The 19,634-nt window shown below is 41.1% G+C and overlaps 1 protein-coding gene across 1 annotated transcript in view; it reads left to right on the top strand.

Annotated features, from left to right (window-relative positions):
* Nucleotides 1-452: 452 nt before the first annotated feature.
* Nucleotides 453-19,634, top strand: part of NCKIPSD (NCK interacting protein with SH3 domain) — a 148,546-nt gene continuing 129,364 nt past the window's right edge. The window contains exon 1 of the mRNA XM_060239717.1: nucleotides 453-742. Within this exon, the coding sequence (XP_060095700.1) occupies nucleotides 572-742 (171 nt within the window). The 5' untranslated portion in view covers nucleotides 453-571. The remainder of the gene's footprint in view (nucleotides 743-19,634) is intronic.

The raw sequence follows: 19,634 nt of genomic DNA, 5'->3' as shown, positions 1-19,634 counted from the left end.
CTGGACATGCAAAGAGAAAAAGAAGGCCCCACTTATCACTAATTTTAGGGGCGGCTATAATTCCCAGAAGAGCCCCCTGGCGCAGAGTGTTAAAGCTGTAGTCCTAAACTGTGCTCACGACCTGAGTTCGATCCCCGGTGGAAGCTGGGTTTTCAAGTAGCCGACTCGAGGTTGACTCAGCCTTCCATCCTTCCGAGGTCGGTAAAAGGAGTACCCAGCTTGCTGGGGAAGGCAATGGCAAACCACCCCGTAAAAAAAAGTCTGCCGTGAAAACGCTGTGAAAGGAACGTCACCCGAATCGGAAACGACCGCTGCTTGCACAAGGGACCTTTCCTTTTCCTTAGTTCCCAGAGCCGTCCAGCAGGAGTCGCCTCAGTCCCGCGGACCCTTCGAGAATCAGGAAGGGGCGTGGGTACGCGCTGACGCCAACGCAGGCCCGAAGCGGAGGAGGAGCGCGCAGAGCGGTGTTTACACCCGGAGCCGGCGGCGGCAGCTGCACTGTTTGACCAGAGGGCTTGTCCGGGCTGGTGCGTGGACTGCTCGGCTGCCTCCTTCGCTTGTCCCCGCCACCATGTACCGGGCCCTGTATGGCTTCCGCTCGGCCGAGCCCAGCTCTCTGGCCTTTGCCGCTGGCGAAACCTTCCTGCTGCTGGAGCGCAGTAACCAGCACTGGTGGCTGGTGACCCGTGCGGGCTCCGGGGAGACGGGCTACGTGCCGGCCTCGTACCTGCAGCGCCTACAGGTCAGGCTGGGGGCAAAAGGCGGGCGAGGGCTGACTCGAGACAGCAGCAGTAATGGTTGGGAAGGGCCCTTGCAGGCTCTCGCCCTCCTCCTCTTCCTCTTGCGAGGGTCGGGGGGAGTAGCATCAAGCACTTCTCTCGCTGGGCGAGACGGTGAAGGTACCTTAAACACTCCCGGGGAGGTGTGGTGTCATGACGAAGGAAGGGAAGAGAGGCAAGCATAGGTCAGACTCACGCCTCCTGCTCCCTTTTGACGTTGAGAAACAGAGTGATACCTGTGCGTAGGTTCTCACCTGTGGTGTTTACATGTATTTAGTTAGGCATATGTGTTAGGAAGATGCCCTATAAAAAGTGTACCCTATATAGAAGTGTAGCTGAACACGTGTCTGTGATTGTGGCACGTGGTAATTGACACAGTTCTTTTGGGGAAGAGAAAGTCTAAAGTGTGATGTGGCCCCCAGTCTTCTATTTTAGAGAGTCTGGGTGCACGCCAGGGATGGTTTGTGTGCCTTCTGGCATTCTTAAAGTTCATTGGCAATATGCATGGCAATTAGATATCCTGCTGTCTTACGGATGCTAAAATGTCTGGCCTCAACAATGTGTACCAAGTGGCTCAGTATTAGGAAAAATGGGCAACCTTTCTTCATGGAGATTGTGACAAAGTAGCATCAAAGGCAAGGTTGAAAGGTGACTGGGAGTGTAGGGGAACTTCAGGAGACAGACCAAGAGATAGAGTTACTAATGACCCTGTAGATTTAGATGGGTAGCCATGTTGGTCTGAAGCAATAGAACAGTTTTCTATTTGCACTGGACTCAAACTTTGTTCTAATGACCCTGTAAAGAAACTAGCAATTCTTTTTTGGCTTTTCTTCAGACTTCTTTTGTTGAAATTTGTTGTGGTTGTGCATAAGTGACTAGTTACTGCTCTTAGAATGCTCTATGAGTAACATTAGGTGTGTTGGTGGAGATAGGTAAGAAATGTGTATTCCAGTGTTCTTTCAAAGAAAATGCATGCTGGGAAAGATGTATGGGGAAGATAATAGTATCCCAGATGAGGGGAAACAAACTGTTGGTGCACAGGGATATAATGACCAAGGAACTTTGTGAAAATGATTGATCACTTGTTTAATGAGGTAATGAGTGGTGCTCTAATAGTGGGAGGCGTGGACTGCTGAAATTATTATAAAGGTAAAGGTAGTCCTCTGTGCAAGCACCAGTCATGTCCGTCTCTGGGGTGACGTCGCATCACAACGTTTTCATGGCAGACTTTTTACGGGGTGGTTTGCCATTGCCTTCCCCAGTCATCTACACTTTCCCCCCAGCAAGCTGGGTACTCATTTTACTGACCTCAGAAGGATGGAAGGCTGAGTCAACCTTGAGCTGGCTACCTGAACCCAGCTTCCACTGGGATTAAACTCAGATCGTGAGCAGAGAGTTTCGACTGCAGTACTGCAGCTTTACCACTCTGCTACAGGGCTCCTCATTTATGGTATGCTCAGATACAAATAATGAGAAAAACCTTGTGCCTTCCCCCCCCCCCCCCCGCCTTCCCCAGTCTTTGTGGCACTTGTTCTTCATGTGCGGAATAAATAGTATATTAAAGTCAAGTAATGTGGATGCACCTGTGAAACTGGAGGCAAAAAAGAAGCCACAGGAAATTTTTGGAGAGGACTTTTATGTTGGATGATAGCCATTACAAAGTGTGCCGGGCTTATTACTTGATTATGTTGCTATACTCACCAGATACATTTTTCCCCCTTTCCGCTAGATAGCTATTTCAAAAGTCTCTCTGAAGCTGGCTTTCTGCAACTCATAGTGCACAGGGAAATGGCCTTGGTACAGGCCTTCTGCTAATGTGGAATAGAAAAGAGCCAGGCTAATAACAGGCCTGTCCAACTACTGATGAGGGGGCCAGACCGGCTAAGCCTGCAGAAATGTTGTAACAATAGTGGCAGTAATTATAGCTTAAGTCAGACATGCTAGCAATTATGGAAAGTGAAAGAACAGATTGCTTCAGCCCAAATAGGAGTTGGAATGACGAGCAAGAACACCCTCGTCTCCAGTTTGAGGTTGTATTTAGAGGAATACAAGCCAAACACTAAATTGAGAATTTGCTTTGGAACTCGCACAGTTTGGGTCAAAGTGTTTTCTTATGTTGGAAGCTTGAAGCTGTGCATGAAATAGTTGTGTAAAGAAACTCTCTCTGTGTATAATGGTGATAATTTATACACTGAAAAGCTCAAAGGCTTGCATCGTGCTTTAGAGCAGGGGTGGCCAATGGTAGCTCTCCAGATGTTTTTTTGCCTACAACTCCCATCAGCCCCAGCCATTGGCCATGCTGGCTGGGGCTAATGGGAGTTGTAGGCAAAAAACATCTGGAGAGCTACCATTGGCCACCCCTGCTTTAGAGAGCATGTGTGTGCATGAACCACTATTATCTCTGTGTATTGACAGCCTTTCATGGTCAGACTCCTCTAATAAATGCTTTTCTTCTTTGGTTAATAGGCCCAAATGTGGTCCATTTATTTAGAAAATTAAAGCACAAATGAAAATGGTGTATTGAGTCATTTTAACGATAAAATAGAGCAATCTGTTTCTCCCACACTGTGTTTTCCCTGTTTTTCTGTTTATCAGCTGCTGCCTTATTTTAAAGACCAGGTGAAATAATGGCTCAAAATGGTCTGAAAGAAGTGGTATTTCTGTTCTTTTCATGGTACAAAAATTGAAAGCTGCATTCCTCCCTCTTTCCTTACCTCGCATGTTTTGATGGCAAAAGAACTAGCTGGCACATTTCTGATACATTGTTGTAAATAACGGGTTTGTATTGCACTTTTTGCTGAATGTGGGTCTGTCAGGCATTGGCTTCAGGGTTTTTCCTGTTTGTTCTTCCACAGAAAAAATGTGACAGGTGGAGTGATGGTGGCTGCCTTGAGATCCAGCTGAACATTTCCTTGTGTGGAATGTTTCCCTCCCACAGAGTATTAATTCCTTGCCTCCTTCCTTCTGCTGCAGCCAAAAGTGGTCCCTGAAATGCTGCTTCTTTGGGGCACCATTTTGGCCTTTAGTGGGGTGGTAGAAGGCAAGAAAGTCACACTCTGTAGGCAAAATTTTTTCCTACTGAGGAAACATTCGGCTTGAATCAAGCCATTTTTGAAAAAAAGAGGGTCCTGTGCCTTCAAAAGCAACCAGTTGCTCTAAATATATATTTTAAAAAGGAAGTCCTTTCAAGCTTTGTGAGTGGAGCATCACTGGGCAGTTTCTGGGTTAGAGGTCCAGTCATCAGTGAGGTGGAACACTACACACACAAACCCCTTTGAGATGCTGGAACTTGTACTGTCCCTTTCACTTGAGGTCTCCAAGTTCTTCTTTCTGAGCTTGGCCCAGTTCTGCTTATCACCTGGTGGGCTTGTGTCTTTCCTGTCACTCAATTTACTGCTTTTTCTAAGCACAAATTGTGAGGCACCTGTCCATGAGGACAGCTTTCCACATAGAGATTGCTTTAAAGGGTTTTCCCCAGAATGCTGCTTTTATTGGCTCTTTGGTACCAGCTTTGTGCTCTCTCATAGTGTGTTCTAGCTCCTGTCACCAGCATTCTGCATTATAGTTCCCCCTACACTGAAACTGTGTAACCTTGCTTCAGATAGCATTTTTGAACTAGTACATCCTCATTTAAGATCAGAACAGCTGAATGGTATTAGACCAATAGTCCATATAGCATAGCATTGTGTTTTACGCAGTAGCTGACCAGATGTTCTGGAAAGCCAGCAGCAGAGCATGGAGGCAAAACTTTCCTCTGGTGAAGATTTAGCATGGATTCTGTAAGGAAAGATCTTGTCTCACTAACCGGTTAGAGTTCTTTGAGGAGGTGAACAAACCTTTCTGTGACAAGAGTGACCTAATAGTTGTTTACCTAGACTTCCAGAAAGCTTTTGATAAAGATCTTCATCAAAGGCTCTTAAGTAGTCAGTAGTCATGGGATAAGGGGACAAGTCCTCTTGTGGATTAAAAACTGGTTAATTAGCAGGAAACAGAGGCCGAGTATAAAAGGGCAGGTTTCACAATGGAAAAGCACTGAGGTACTACAGGGCTCAGTACTGGGTCCAGTGCTTTTTCACTTGTTCGTTAATGATTTGGGAATAAGTAGTGAAGTGGCTAAATTTGATGCTAAGTTGTTGTTAGGTTGATGAGAATCAGGGAGGACTGTTAGGCTCTTCAGAAGGATCTGTCAAGGCTGGGTAAGTGGATGTCATTGTAGCAAATGAGGTTTAGTGTGGGCAACTGCAAAGTAATGTACATTGGAGCCAAAAATCTTAACTATAAATACATGTGGATAGGGTATGAACTGGCAGACACTGACCAGGAGAGAGATCTTGGAGTTGTAGTAGATAACTCACTGAAAATGTTGACCCAATGTGTGATAGCAGTAAAAAAAATAAGGCAAATACTATGCGGGGAATGATTAGGAAGGAAATTGTAAACAAATCAGCCATTATCATCATGCCCCTGTATAAACCAATGGTACAGCCTCATTTCAATTGAAATTGCTTCTGTTAATTTCCTATTGATTAAAATTTGTGTTTGTTGGTTTGAGTATATTCCGTGCATCTCCAGAATGCAGGACCACAGCCCCTATTATGTAAAATAGTCAATAAGAAAGGTCATATTCATCAAACACTTTCTCTGCATCTAGAAATAGAAACACTGCTTTCTTTCTCATCTTATTCACAAATTTGATTGCATCAATTATAAATCATGTATTATTTTTCATAAACCTCTTTGGTACAAAACCTGTTTGGTCATAGTGTATTAAATTCAATACACATTTTATTAATCTTTCTGCTATTATTGTGGCAAAATTTTTGTAGTCTACATTCAACAGAGAAATAGGTCTATAAGACTATTCTCTTTATGTATTAGCATTATATATGTCTCTTGCCGTATTGAGGGTGTTGTCTCCCTCCCACCTTTATCTCATTCTTAACATTTTGTAATGTATTATTAATACATCTTCAAGATGTTTATAATATGTTGTTGCCAACCAACCCATCTGGTCCTGGTGCTTTATTCTTTATGTTCCTTATTGCTTGAAAGATTTCTTGAATTGTTATTGTTCGATTTAATATTTTACTGTGTTCTGATGTAAACTTTGCAGAGCTACTAAATGTTCTCTTATTCTTTCTTCTGAAACAAACTTTTTTGTATAATCCTGAGGTAACACTGATAAATTGTCCCTCTGTTTCTTTTTCTGCATATTATAATTTGGTCTCCTTTCTTTATACCTGCTATTAATTTTTTTTTCTCTTTCCTTCCTGAGACAATATGCCAGATATCTGCCAGATTTATATGAATGTTCAAAGTATCTTTGTTTTAGACATTTTAATTTTTTCTGTACCCGTACTACTTCTAATTTTTTTAATTGTTTAATATTCACTAGTGTTTCTGTTTTTATTCTGTTCCAATCTCTGATTTTTTTTCTGTTGTTATCTTAGTTTGTTCTAATCTTAAATTTTGGCAGCTGCTGTTGTAGAATTCCTCTGATATAACCTTTATTTGCTTCCCAAATAAATTTGCTTCCCAATTTTAGCTGGAGACATTCCTTCTATTTTTTTTTTAAAAAAAATACTTCTTCCAAATCTTTTTTACTCTTTTACTATGAGAAGATGTAGTTAATAAGTATCATTTAATCTTAATTTCTTGATTCTTTATTCCATTGCAAGACTAATTATTTTGGATATGGTCTGCAAATATCTTCTGTTGAATCTCTACTTTTTCTCAATTCATTGTCAAATTTTTGATATCCAACACATGCCTTTTCTTGAATATTTCTGAGAAGAAGATAAGGTCTCTGCCCTTTGGATGTTTGGTCCTCCAGGAGTCCTCTAATTATAGCATTTCCATGTTTTGAAGTACATTTTAAGATGATTTTACACCTTTAATATTCCTTCATCTGTCTTTGTTTGATTCTAGTACTTTGTTCATATCTCCAAAATAATTATTTCATCATCTTGGAAATCTAACATAGTTTGGAAAAAATTCTGGAAAAAGTTAACCCTAGCTTCATTTGGTACATATATCGTTGTTATAATGCATATTTTATCTTCCAGGAGTCTCATTTTTAAAATTCGGTATCTTCCATCTGAGTCTCTTAATTCTAATACTTCTAACTGTGGATTGTTTATGTAAATAGATACTCCACAGCTTTTATTTTGTGCTAATACAAGATATGCTTTGCTTGATTTTTTTGTTCTTTAAAACATGTTCATATTTCTTCTTTATATGAGTTTCTTGTAGGCATAATATATAAACATTTTGTTTTTTCAGTTGGTTGTGTTTTGAAGGAGAATTCAGTCCATTGATATTTATTGATACTAGTTTCATTTTATCTCTTTTGCCCTGATGTTATTGTCACATACAATTTATCCTTTTTTATTCTTGCTTTTTCTTCAGAGTTTTTGGTCTGAACTTTGCTTTGAGCTGCTAGCAGATAGTTTTGAATTAGTACTTTATAAACATTCCTTCCATCCATTGTATGAGTGGATGCCATATTGCGTGGACATACTGCACATCTAAATTCTTTTGTAAAGCAGTGAGTCTAATTAGGATGTACATCTTTTGTTTTATTCAACCAATTTCATATCTTAGGGAATGTACCCTGTTTCCAGAGTCTGGCAAAAATCTTTTCAGCTGCTGTAATTAAATTTAAGACATCAGGTAATCTTTTGGAAATCAATTTAGCAATAATATCTCCAGTTCAAGTGGAGCCTCATAATCTAAACTTGGTTTTAACAAGTCTACAGTCTTTTTTGGGGTTGCTTATGTAACCACTATGTTTATAAAAATTGCATGAAGGGATTTATAATATCTACATAAACCAACATAAGTCTTAGATATTTAGCTGATCTCTCTTGTGTGAGATGTCATTGGTAGACCATTTTCATTATATTTGCATTGAATAAAAATGAAAAAGATCTGAACATTATCAAGGACAGAATGAGTAGGCACATTGATGAACACAAGTTATTGAGACAAGGAGGAAGCACGCTGCCCCCTCCGCAGCCGGTGCTTTCGAAGCACTGGGTTTGCGGTGGGGCCACGTGGAGCGATCCCAGCGCTTGCCTGAAGAAGATGGAGCCAGGCAGGCAGGTGCGGGGGAAGTGCTGGATCAGAGGCAGAGGCAGTGGATCGCCCCCCCCAGAAGGTACGTACCTTCGGACCATAAGACGCACACACTTCCCCCCCCCACACTTTTTTTTTGGGGGGGAAGTGCATCTTATGGTCCGAAAAATACGGTAAATGCTTCTTCCAAATAAATGAAAAAGAAGATACCCAGTTTCAAATTGTGTGGGATGCATATAAAGCAGTAATGAGGGGCATTTTGATTACATTGAGCAAGGATAAAAGAGCCAAAAATAAACAAATGATGGACATTCAGAAAGAAATTGGCAAAAAAGAGAAAGAGCTTAAAAAACGACCTGGGAAAAAGAAGATGACTATAAAATATACACAAGAATCTTAGCAGAATGCCTTAAACAGCATTTGAACAGTTCTATTAAAGAAGAACAAGCAGGATTTCTTCCCAAGAGATAAATCAGAGACAACATAAGGACAGTTATAGATATTATTGAATATTATGAGAAACACCCTGAAAAAGAAGTGGCATTATTTTTTGCAGACGCAGAGAAAGCATTTGATAATGTGCATTGGGACTTTATGTTTGCAGTGATGGAGAAATTGAGATTGGGATAAAATTTCATTAGAATGGTAAAGGCGATATATTCTGAACAATCAGCAAGGCTCTGCATTAATGCAGACTTAACAGAAAAAATGATAATAAATAAAGGAACAAGACAAGGTTGCCCTCTATTTCCACTGATATTTATAATGACTAGAGGTTTTGTTAATTCAAATCCAAGATGATAAAGAGATAGAGGGGCTACAAATGAAAGGTTTTTCTTACAAATACAAAGCATTTGCAGATGACGTGATGTTTATAAATGAAAATCCCACTCATGTAATACCATTGCTGCTTCATTTATTTATTTATTTATCTGGGATTTATCTGGGATTTAAGATATCATAAGATACAAGAATATCATAAGATATCATAAGATACAAGAATATGGAGAATTGGCAAGCTTTTATATAAAAGAAAAATCAAAAATTTTATGTAAAAATATGATAAAGAGCAAACAGGAAGAACTACAGCGATTAACAGAGTGTGAAATTACCTCAAAGGTAAAATATTTAGGTGTGGAAATAACAACAAAAATATTGATTTGTATAAAAACAATTATGAAAAACTTTGGTGCAAGATCGATGGAGATATGAGTAAATGGAACAAATTGAACCTGTCTATGCTGGGTAGAATCTCTGCAATTAAGATGGATTTTTTACCGAGAATTATGTTCCTGTTTCAAACAATCCCAATAGTGAAAGACAATAAACAATTTGATAGATGGCAAAGGAAACTTTCAGAATTTGTATGGGCTGGAAAAAAACCAAGAATTAAAATGAAAATTCTGATTGATGCGAAAGAAAGAGGTGGATTCCAACTGCCTAACTTAAAGCTGTATCATGATGCAGTTTGCCTGGTGTGAATTAAGGAATGGATGACATTATCAAATAGAAAGTTATTGACATTAGATGGACATGGAAATGTCTTTGGATGGCATGCTTATATGTACTATGGGAAAAATAAGATGGATGGTTTCTTCTCACATCACTATATCAGAAACAATCTGTTAAATACCTAGTCAAAATATAAAAGATATGGTGACGAGAGGAAACCGCTTTGGATCGTACCAACAGAAGTAATAAAATTGTATTCAGATATTAAAGAAGAGAAGTGGTTAACATATAAACAACTTTTAAAGATCCAAGGAAAAAAGGTAGAATTAAAAACAGCTGAAGAAATACAATATAAATATAATTGGTTTCAACTGCAACAAATTAAGAGCTTTCTTGAACAGGATATTAAGAACTATGGAATAAGACAAGAACAAACAGAACTGGAGAAAGTTTGGAGAAAGTGAAAAGCTGATTTCAAGGACATATAAACTATTATTGAAATGGTCTACGGAAGGTGAAGTAGTTAAATCACAAATGATAAAATGGGCGATAAATATAAATAAGGAAATATAGATGGAGTCGTGGGAATACCTATGGAAGAATGCTATGAAAATTTCTACATGTTATAACATTAAAGAGAATTGCTTCAGAATGCTATACAGATGGTACATGACACCTAAGAAACTGGCAAAAATGAACGATCAGTTGTCGGTTAGATGCTGGAAATGTAAATGCCATGAAGGATCTTTTTACCATATGTGGTGGACTTTTGAAAAGGTGAAGCAATTCTGGCAAATGATTCAGCAGGAGATCTCGGAAGTTTTGGGATATAATATTAAGAAAGCACCAGATATTTTCCTGCTGGGATTACAAATGGAAAAATTTCAAAAGCAAGATAGAACAAGAATTTGGTACATGCTTTCAGCTGCACGGACATTATATGCACAAATGTGGAAACAAGACAAAATACCAGAAGTATGGGAATGGTCTCTGAAAGTTATGCATTGGAGTGAAATGGACAAACTTACGAGAATCTTAAAAGAACAAGATTTAGAGAAATTTAAAAACGACTGGGGAAAGTTTCAAAAATACATTGAAAAACAATGGAATGTTAAAGGACATTTGGTGATCTTTGGCAAAGGTTAATCTTTAAAGAAACGATGCATGGATTACAGTTTAAAAGACATGATTATTGGATTATAACTTTTTTTCTTTTTCCCAATGACTAAGAAGTAATACCATGAAGATTATAACTTTTGAGTTTTTCGGAGAAAGATTTTCTAATAGACAAAGTTTATTACCTTATAACAAACTAGATTAAATAATAATATGGGGATGTTTGATAAGGGGGCATGCACTGCTGGGGGAATCACAAAAGGGGTGGGGTGGAGAAAATGTTATATATGTGTACCAACATTTAATGACAAATGAAGATATGTTATTACAATATATTGTTCAAAAGTTGAAATCAGTCAGTCAGCTTCCACAGCAAGGGCCTGGGTCCAGCAGACCCCACTCTGAACCCCTAACTCCTATGCCCTCCTCAAAGTCTACCACAGACTCTCCAGGAATTTCCCATCAGCATGGAAAGGTACCACTGAAGGCCTCTGGGCAAGTGTCTGCCACCCTTGCTGTCTTCTAACCCACCCAAGTGAAGGCATTCACTCCCTCCCCCACCTCAAGGTGAGCTGATCTCTGGCATCTGGAGAGCAGTTGTAATTCTGAGTGATCTCCAGCCCTCACCTGGAGATTGACAACAGTGTTCCCAGGAGGAAATTGTTGGAATCTATGGCATTGTACCCCTCTGAAGTCCCACCCCTCCTCAAACCCTGCCCTCTCCAGGCCCAGCTCCTTAAATCTCCAGTAATTTCCTAAACTGGAGTTGGCAACCCTATCGCCTTCCCTTTATCTGCCGCTCTGATTTCCGCTTTCCATCACCTTTGCCCTCCCTTCAGCCCCTATATAGGAAAATTAGTCATTCCTCAAAGTGGGAGGAGGGAAAGCAGTTTACATCATTCTCTTCCCCCATATGATCTGAACAACAACCCTCGTTTTTGGCTTGACCATTAAGAACTCAAGGAAATAAATAGTTAGGCTGGAAGTCTGTGACTGGTCTGAAATCAGTCAATTAGTTTCCACAGCGAGGACTTGGGTCCGGCAGACCTCACTGAAGCTCTAACTGCTATGCCCTCAAACTCCATCACAGAATCTCCAGGAATTTGTCACCAACCTGGAACTGGCAGATGTAGTCAGCACTGGGCCCAATGAGTTCTGCCTCAGAGGCCTGTAGTGAGACCTTTCAGACCAACAGTCTATCTCTGACAGATTGTTTAATAGGGAGGAGATGTCAGCCATTACATCAGTTTACAGCATTCTCCTCTCCCCCCTTTAATCTGAACAACAACAATCCCATGAGGCAGATTAGGCTGGTTCAAAATCACCCAGTTAGTTCTATGGCCCTCACCTGGAGATTGGCAACAGTGGTCCCTCAGGAGGAAAGGCCTCCCTCAGAGGGCTTAGGAATTTCTCACTAACATGGAAAGGTACCGCTAAAGGCCTCTGTGCGAGTGCTCCCCCCCCCCAGCCTTGTGTCATCCCATCCATGTGAAGGCATTCACTCCCCCCCCCCCCCGGGAGCTGATCTCGGCCATCTGGAGAGCAGTTGTAACTCTGAGTGATCTTCAGCCCTCGCCTGGAGATTGGCAACAGGAGGAAAGGCCTCTCCCTCAGAGTCCATTCTGTCATATGAGCCCGCTGTAACCTAATTGAAATAGAAAGAGTGAAGAATATTGGCAGGCAGAAAGGACCCTTCCCTGCTGTGAATGAACATTCCTTTTGCCTCAGTTGAAGAGAAGGAACTCAACTGTTTTCTCATGAGCACAGGCCTGTAGCTGGCAGGTGGTCTGGGGGGCCAGGCACCACAATTTTTTCGCTGTTTTACACCCTCACACCTCCTTGCCTGCTCTCAGACAGACTGTCCTGGACTTCCTACAACAGGCCCTGAGGAGAGGCCATGCTGATCAGTAAGCCCCCTGTCAGCAGAGAACTGTCCCCCTCGAAGGTCAGTGGGCTTATTGCTGGAGTTATTGCCTAATGGGGCTGGCTGTGGGCGGGGAGAGCAGAATCAGCCAATGGTACGGCAGAGGCAGTGTGAGCCAACCCTGTGCAAGCCACATCTAACGAATGAAAACCCTCAGAATTGCCACCAGGGTTGGGTTTTTATTTATATAAGTGATGAATTCTTTAAAATAAGAAAGAAAACCTTTATACTTCTGAAATCATGCCATCTAGTAAGTTTCCGCAACTGCTCCATAGAATTAAAGAGACTGATAAAATAATAGTGGGAAGTGAAAGTCAATGCCCACTTACATGAATAGGAAATCTTACTGCTTTTCCAGAGATAGTTCTGTAGATAATTGGGTCCAGGGTTGTTGTTTAAATGGGTGGGATTTCGTTTTTGGCTTGACCATTAAGAACTCAAGGAAATAAATGGGTCTTTTCCATGTGAAAATGTTCTGTACAAGTGGCTTGGAGTAACTGAGTGAGCATTAAGTGTGTGTGAGAGGCTTTGGGGAGCAATGTGTCTCAGGAATTAAGTAGTCTGCAGGGTAGTCTGTTTGACAATTTGGAGATTTTCCAATTTGGAGATTAATGCTTGCGTTTAATTTAGTGTTAATAGATTAGACGTATCAGTAAAACATCTAGAAATGGACCAAATATTTTTGACCAGATACTTGCTTCAAAGCATTAGGAACCTTCAGTGCTTACCACCTCTTTATTTAATATGGATAATACTAATAATCAGTGACAAAATGCAAAGAGGTAATTTATGTTGCCATTCTTACCGAAAGAACATTGTGCCTAATGATAAATGACAGTGTATGAGCCAGGAGAAAGAAAGAGAGAGAGTGCAAGTATGAACATCTTGCCAGTGAGAGTCACTGTTGCAAAAAATAGCTCAGCTTCATTAGCAATGCAGTTTGGTTCCAGGTAAACTCCACATTCTCCAAGAACTACAGCCAAACCATCCTTTACTGATACACAGTTTCCTAGTGGGAGTGATGAAGCAAGTTCCCAGCAGGACAGCTGAGATAATATTATTGAGATAACATTATTTAAAGTGAGATCCCGGACTTAAATTCAGGTGGTACACCTGCCAGTGCATGTCACCTGAGCATTTTTTTTTTTAAAAAATAACCTTCAGGTGTTTTCTGAGGAAAAACAAACAGCATTCTTTATTAAAAATTCTTCTCTTACAAAGCTGTATTTTGCAAAAAAACACCAAAACCCATGCTCTAGTTAGCAAGTATGCTATCTTATACTTAAGTTTTTTTTCATTGGGACTGTGAACCAATGAATAATTGAATAAAGTGAGATTCCATGCCTTGTGTACCTAATTGTCCGTTTCCCATTCCTCCTAATTACCCCTTTCCTGTGTAAATAACAAAATGCAGGGCTGTAGTAGTGATAATCTGGTGTACTGATTGAGAAGACATTCCAGTACAGAAAGCTTTGTCATATATAAACAAGCTTAGACCTGGATGGGCCAGGCTACCCCAGCCTCATCAGATCTCAGAAGCTAAGCAGGGGTTGGCTCTCATGTGTACTAGTATGGGAGACCACCAAGAAGTCTAGGGCTGCTACACAGAGGCAGTGAATGGCAGACCACCTCTGTTCATCTCTTCTTGCCTTGAAAACCCTATGGCAGGGGTGGCCAACGGTAGCTCTCCAGATGTTTTTTGCCTACAACTTCCATGCTGGCTGGGGATGATGGGAGTTGTAGACAAAAACATCTGGAGAGCTACCGTTGGCCACCCCTGCCCTATGGTGTCATTTTTCATCAGCTGTGGTTTGACTTTGCTTTCCACCACCATCAACCTCACCTGTCCTAGTAAGTGTTCTAGTGCTGATATTTGCCACATATATGTAGTGGTTATACAAACACAATAACAGTCTGGTAAACTATCAGTTGTTTAGCTTTAGTAATACTGGCACAACATAATGTAAACAAACCTTTTGTGTCTAGACTGTTTTGCCAAAAAATTTGGACATAGGATTTTAGGATAACCCCCTTGGGAGGAACAATGGAGCTAACAGGTGCAGCAGCTGAGAAGCAAGAGAAGTGTGTACGTGACAGCACCATTTAATTAATTGCCTGGAGTTATTGAGAGCATAAATAAATGCTGCTAATAGCATAATGCAAGGCAGATGTTGTGGCAGCAGAATCAGCCCAAGAACACAGCTGAGTAAATGGGTGAGTGCCAGTTGTTGAAAGATTACAGTGTGCGGGAGTGATACTTCAGTAGGTTGTGAACAGCAGAAAAGTATGGTGACTGCAATAGAGGGTTTCATCTGAGGGAGCAGATAATTTATAGCAGAAGATCGAAGTTTTTATATGAAGTGGTAAAAAATTCAATTTAAAAGCTTCCTCAAGAGAAAGGGATTTATTCTTTATGTCAAGGAAGTGAATTGTTGCTGAATAGTAAAGAAAGCCCAGTGTAACAAATGATGGCTGGGTTAAACAGTCCATATGTTACCTTAACAGTGAAACATGTAATCACTTAATGGGCATCTGGCAGTGTTCCAGGTTCCAGCTTTTAGACCTTGGAAGGTTTGAGTTGTACCATAGCTGCACAACAGGGGTGGCCAACGGTAGCTCTCCAGATGTTTTTTGCCTACAACTCCCATCAGCCTCAGCCATTGGCCATGCTGGTTGGGGCTGACGGGAGTTGTAGGCAAAAGCATCTGGAGAGCTACCGTTGACCACCCCTGCTGTACAGGATCCTACTTTGCATCCTTACAAAGATGACCATGGGTCGAGGGTTGGTTAGTTTCTTGGCTACTGCGAGCAAGCTGAGAAAGGACATTCTCATCTGCTGCTTCTGTTTGTGATATTTTCTCCCCAGCCTTCAGAAACTGGGGTAAAGAAAAGGCTAGTTCAGCTGTTGTAGTAGCCTTTTTATTCAGTCAGGGGGAAAGGCTAGTGCGATCTTCATCTGTTTTGAAATGCTGAGATTTGTTTTTATACATGCAGCATCCCCATAAGCAGGCAGCTGCAACCCCATCTGCATGGGCAGAGCTCCATATAAAAGGCCAGTTATACTCCTTGTGCAGTTCAGATGGATTTTAACCATGCCATTGCAATGCCACCAGAACATCAGTTTGTGTTTGCATAGTTAATGTGAAATCTATGAAGAGCTGCTCTCATAAACAGCTCACTAATTGCAGCAATATTTATGCAATTGCTTTAGGAGTGGCTGGTCAATGGAGTAGAATTTCTTTCTGGAAGGTCAATTAAACTTTTCTCTCATAACAAATTCATAAGGCATTTCATTTCACACAGTTGGTTGTAGATAAACTAAACAGGGTTAGCCCTGATTCATATTTGGCTGGGAGACCACCAAGTAAGTCCAGGGTTGCTACACAGAGGCAGGCAATGGCAAACCACCTCTGATCATCTGTTGTCTCGAAAACCCTATGGGATTAGCATAAATTGGCTGTGACTTGGTTTGCACTTTTGATCACCTGCCTGCATAAAATTGCAGTGCCATCCTAAGCAGAGTTATGCCCTCCCAAGCATTGGAGTCAGTGGGCTTAGAGGAGTGTAACTGTTTAGAATGACACAGTATTGTTTTCAGAGGAATTTGAAAAGTAGGGGTGGGGGACCTACATTTGAGAATGATGCAAGGTGAAAAGGGGAGAGTTATACTCTAAATGTAGAGCCATGAGAGACAAGAATAAGATAAACCAGTAGTAAATTTAGTACGTGGGAGTGATATTAATGGCATCTCCAAGAGAGCAGTGCGCAGGTGGGGGAAGGGATGATAGTAATGGAACTACAGTAGACAGAACTGAAAGTTTGGGAAGGAGGGCACATGTGATGAACAGCAGGAGAAGGCACCATGGAAGAGTTCTCCTGCCAGACTTTATAAGAGTGTGGGAAAGCACTGAGATAATACTGATACAAACCTGATACTTAAAACAAGAAGTGGTTAGAGCAGAGGTTAAGGATGGGCTACAGCAGATCAGAAGCGGTAAACTATTGAGAGCAGCTGTTTGCAGCAATAGATGTGTCTTTCTGCCAAGTGTTGAGGAGGAGTTTACTACACAAGTGCAGATGTGTGGTAAAATGATTGCCTTTACCCATTTATAGTCGTGGCCCCATTTGATCTTGGCTGCTAGATGCAGCTGTCATAAATTCTTATCAACCATAATGGATGTGAATGGCCATATTAGCTGCAGTCCTTTGTCATGTCTTTGGGTGCATTCTGTGCAATGATGACTTTAGAAATTTATGCTTCAAGCAGGTGTCTGGTATTTTCAATGGATAGTGGTGGCATTGATGTGCAGAGAAGAGGGGGAGGAACTTTGCAAAACAAACCCCAAACCCATGTGTGTCATGTGCAGTCAAGTGGCTTCAGACTTTCGGTGACCCTGTGAATCAGTGACCTCCAAAACTTCCTATCAATAACAGCCTTGCTGAGGTCTTGCAAACGGAGGGCTGCAGCTTTCTTGTTTGAGTCAATCCATCTCATGCTGGGTCTTCTACTTTTCTTTCTACCTTCAACTTTTCCTAGAATTATTGTCTTTTTCAATGAGTCATCATGTGACTTAAAGTCTGATAGCCTTAGTTTAGTAATTTCAGCTTCTTGGGAAAGTTCAGGCTTAATTTGAACTAGAGTCTACTTCTTTATCTCTTTGGTGGTCTATGGTATCTGTAAAACTCTCCTTCAGCACCACATTTCAGATTAATCAACTTTCTTCTTGCCTGCTTTCTTCATTGTTCACCTTTCACACCGGTGTATAGTAATGAGTAATACTGTGGTATGAATTATTATGATCTTGATTGCCAGCAACACATCCTTCACAACCTTTTCTAGCTCCTTCATGGCTGCCCTTCCCAGTCTCAGTCTCCTGGTTTCTTGGTTGCAGTCTCCATTATAGTTGATGATGGAGCCATGGAATAGAAAATTTTGAACAATTTTAGTTTTTTTTCATTATCTACCTTAAAGTTGTGCAATTTCTCAGTTAGTAATAGCTTTTGTCTTTTTGATGTTCATCTGCAGTCCTTCTTTGGCACTTTCTGCTTTAATCTTCATCAGTAGCTATTTCAAGTCTTCATTATTTTCTATCAGTAATGTGGTGTCATTTGCATATACCTCAAATTGTTATATATCGTGTGTGTGTGTGTGTGTATATATATATATATATATATATACACACACACACACATGATATATATATTTGATATATAACAATTTATGTATATATATATAGAAAAATCATAATAGCGACCCCGTGGTGCAGAGTGGTAAAGCAGCAGTACTGTGGTCTGAACTGTCTGCTCATGACCTGAGTTCAGTTCCGGCAGAAGCTGGATTCAGGTAGCTTGGCCAAGGCTGATTCAACCTTCCATCCTTCCTAGGTCAGTAAAATGAGTACCCAGCTTGCTGGGGTGGGGGGGGGGAGTGTAAAAGACTGGGGAAGGCAATGGCAAATCACCCTGTAAAAAAGTCTGCCATGAAAACGTGAAAGCAACGTCACCCCAGAGTCAGAAACGACTGGTTCTTGCACAAGGGAACCTTTCTTTTCCAAATTGTTAATGTTCCTTCTACCAATTTTTACTCCATTTTTGTCCATCTTTCTTTATGGTATGTACTGCATACATATTGAACAAACAGGGAGATAAAATATATCCTTGCCTGACATTTGGCCAACTAGAAACCTTTCTGTTTCTCTATTTTCTATCATAACAGTAGCCACTTGTCCAGAGTACAGATTGTGCATCAAAATAGTCAAGATGTTGTGGCACATCGTTTCTTTTAAAACCATCCAATAATCCACACAGAAGCTTTGCTGTAATCTATGAAATACAAGTTCCTTTTATTCTGTATTTTTCTTGTATGCTCCAATAGCAAACATGAATTTGCAATATGACTTGCAATATAATCTTATGAGAGGCAGTTTGGTGTAATGGTTAAGCGTGCGGACTCTTATCTGGGAGAACCGGGTTTGATTCCCCACTCCTCCACTTGCAGCTTCTAGAGTGGCCTTGGGTCAGCCATAGCTCTCATAGGAGTGGTCCTGGAAAGGGCAGCTGCTGTAAGAGCTCTCTCAGCCCCACTTACCTCACAGGGTATCTGTTGTGGTGGTGGTGGGGGGGAAGGTAAAGGAAATTGTGAGCACTCTGAGACAGGGAGGCAGTGGGGCCCTTGGATGACCAAGGGGTAAAAGGATTACTGAAGAAAGATAGGGAAATGGCTGAGAAGCTGAATGCATTTTTTGCCTCTGTCTTCACTGTGGAAGACGAGAAGTGTTTGCCTACTCCAGAACCGCTGATTTTGGAAGAGGTATTGAAAGACCTGAGTCAGATTGAGGTGATGAGAGAGGAGGTCCTACAACTGATAGATGAATTAAAAACTAATAAGTCACCAGGTCCGGATGGCATATATCAAAGAGTTCTGAAAGAACTCAAAGGTGAACTTGTGGATCTCCTGACAAAAATATGTAATCTTTCATTGAAATCTGCCTCCGTTCCTGAGGACTGGAAGGTAGCAAATGTCACCCCCATCTTTAAAAAGGGTTCCAGAGAAGATCCGGGAAATTACAGACCAGTCAATCTGACTTCAATACTGGGAAAGTTGGTAGAAACCATTATCAAGGACAGAATGAGTAGGCACATTGATGAACACAAGTTATTGAGAAAGACTCAGCATGGGTTCTGTAAGGGAAGATCTTGCCTCACTAACCTGTTACAGTTCTTTGAGGGGGTGAACAAACATGTGGACAAAGAGGACCCAATAGATGTTGTTTACCTTGACTTCCAGAAAGCTTTTGATAAAGTTCCTTATCAAAGGCTCCTTAGTAAGCTTGAGAGTTATGGAGTAAAAGGACAAGTCCTGTTGTAGATCAAAAACTGGCTAATTAGTAGGAAACAGAGAGTGAGTATAAATGGCCAATCTTTGCAGTGGAAGACAGTAAGCAGTGGGGTGCTGCAGGGCTCAGTACTGGGTCCCATGCTCTTTAACTTGTTCGTTAATGATTTGGAGTTGGGAGTAAGCAGTGAAGTGGCCAAGTTTGCAGATGACACTAAATTGTTCAAGGTGGTGAGAACCAGAGAGGGGATTGTGAGGCACTCCAAAGGGATCTATTGAGGCTGGGTGAGTGGGCGTCAACGTGGCAGATGAGGTTCATTGAGGACAAGTGCAAAGTAATGCACACTGGGGCCAAAAATCCCAGCTACAAATACAAATTGATGGGGTGTGAACTGGCAGAGACTGACCAAGAGAGAAATCTTGGGGTCATGGTAGATAACTCACTGAAAAT

This window comes from Heteronotia binoei, chromosome 5, assembly GCF_032191835.1.
Source record: "Heteronotia binoei isolate CCM8104 ecotype False Entrance Well chromosome 5, APGP_CSIRO_Hbin_v1, whole genome shotgun sequence".
Classification (NCBI taxonomy): Eukaryota; Metazoa; Chordata; class Lepidosauria; order Squamata; family Gekkonidae; genus Heteronotia; species Heteronotia binoei.
Note: the sequence above shows the minus strand (reverse complement) of the source record. Positions and strands in the feature narration are given on the sequence as shown.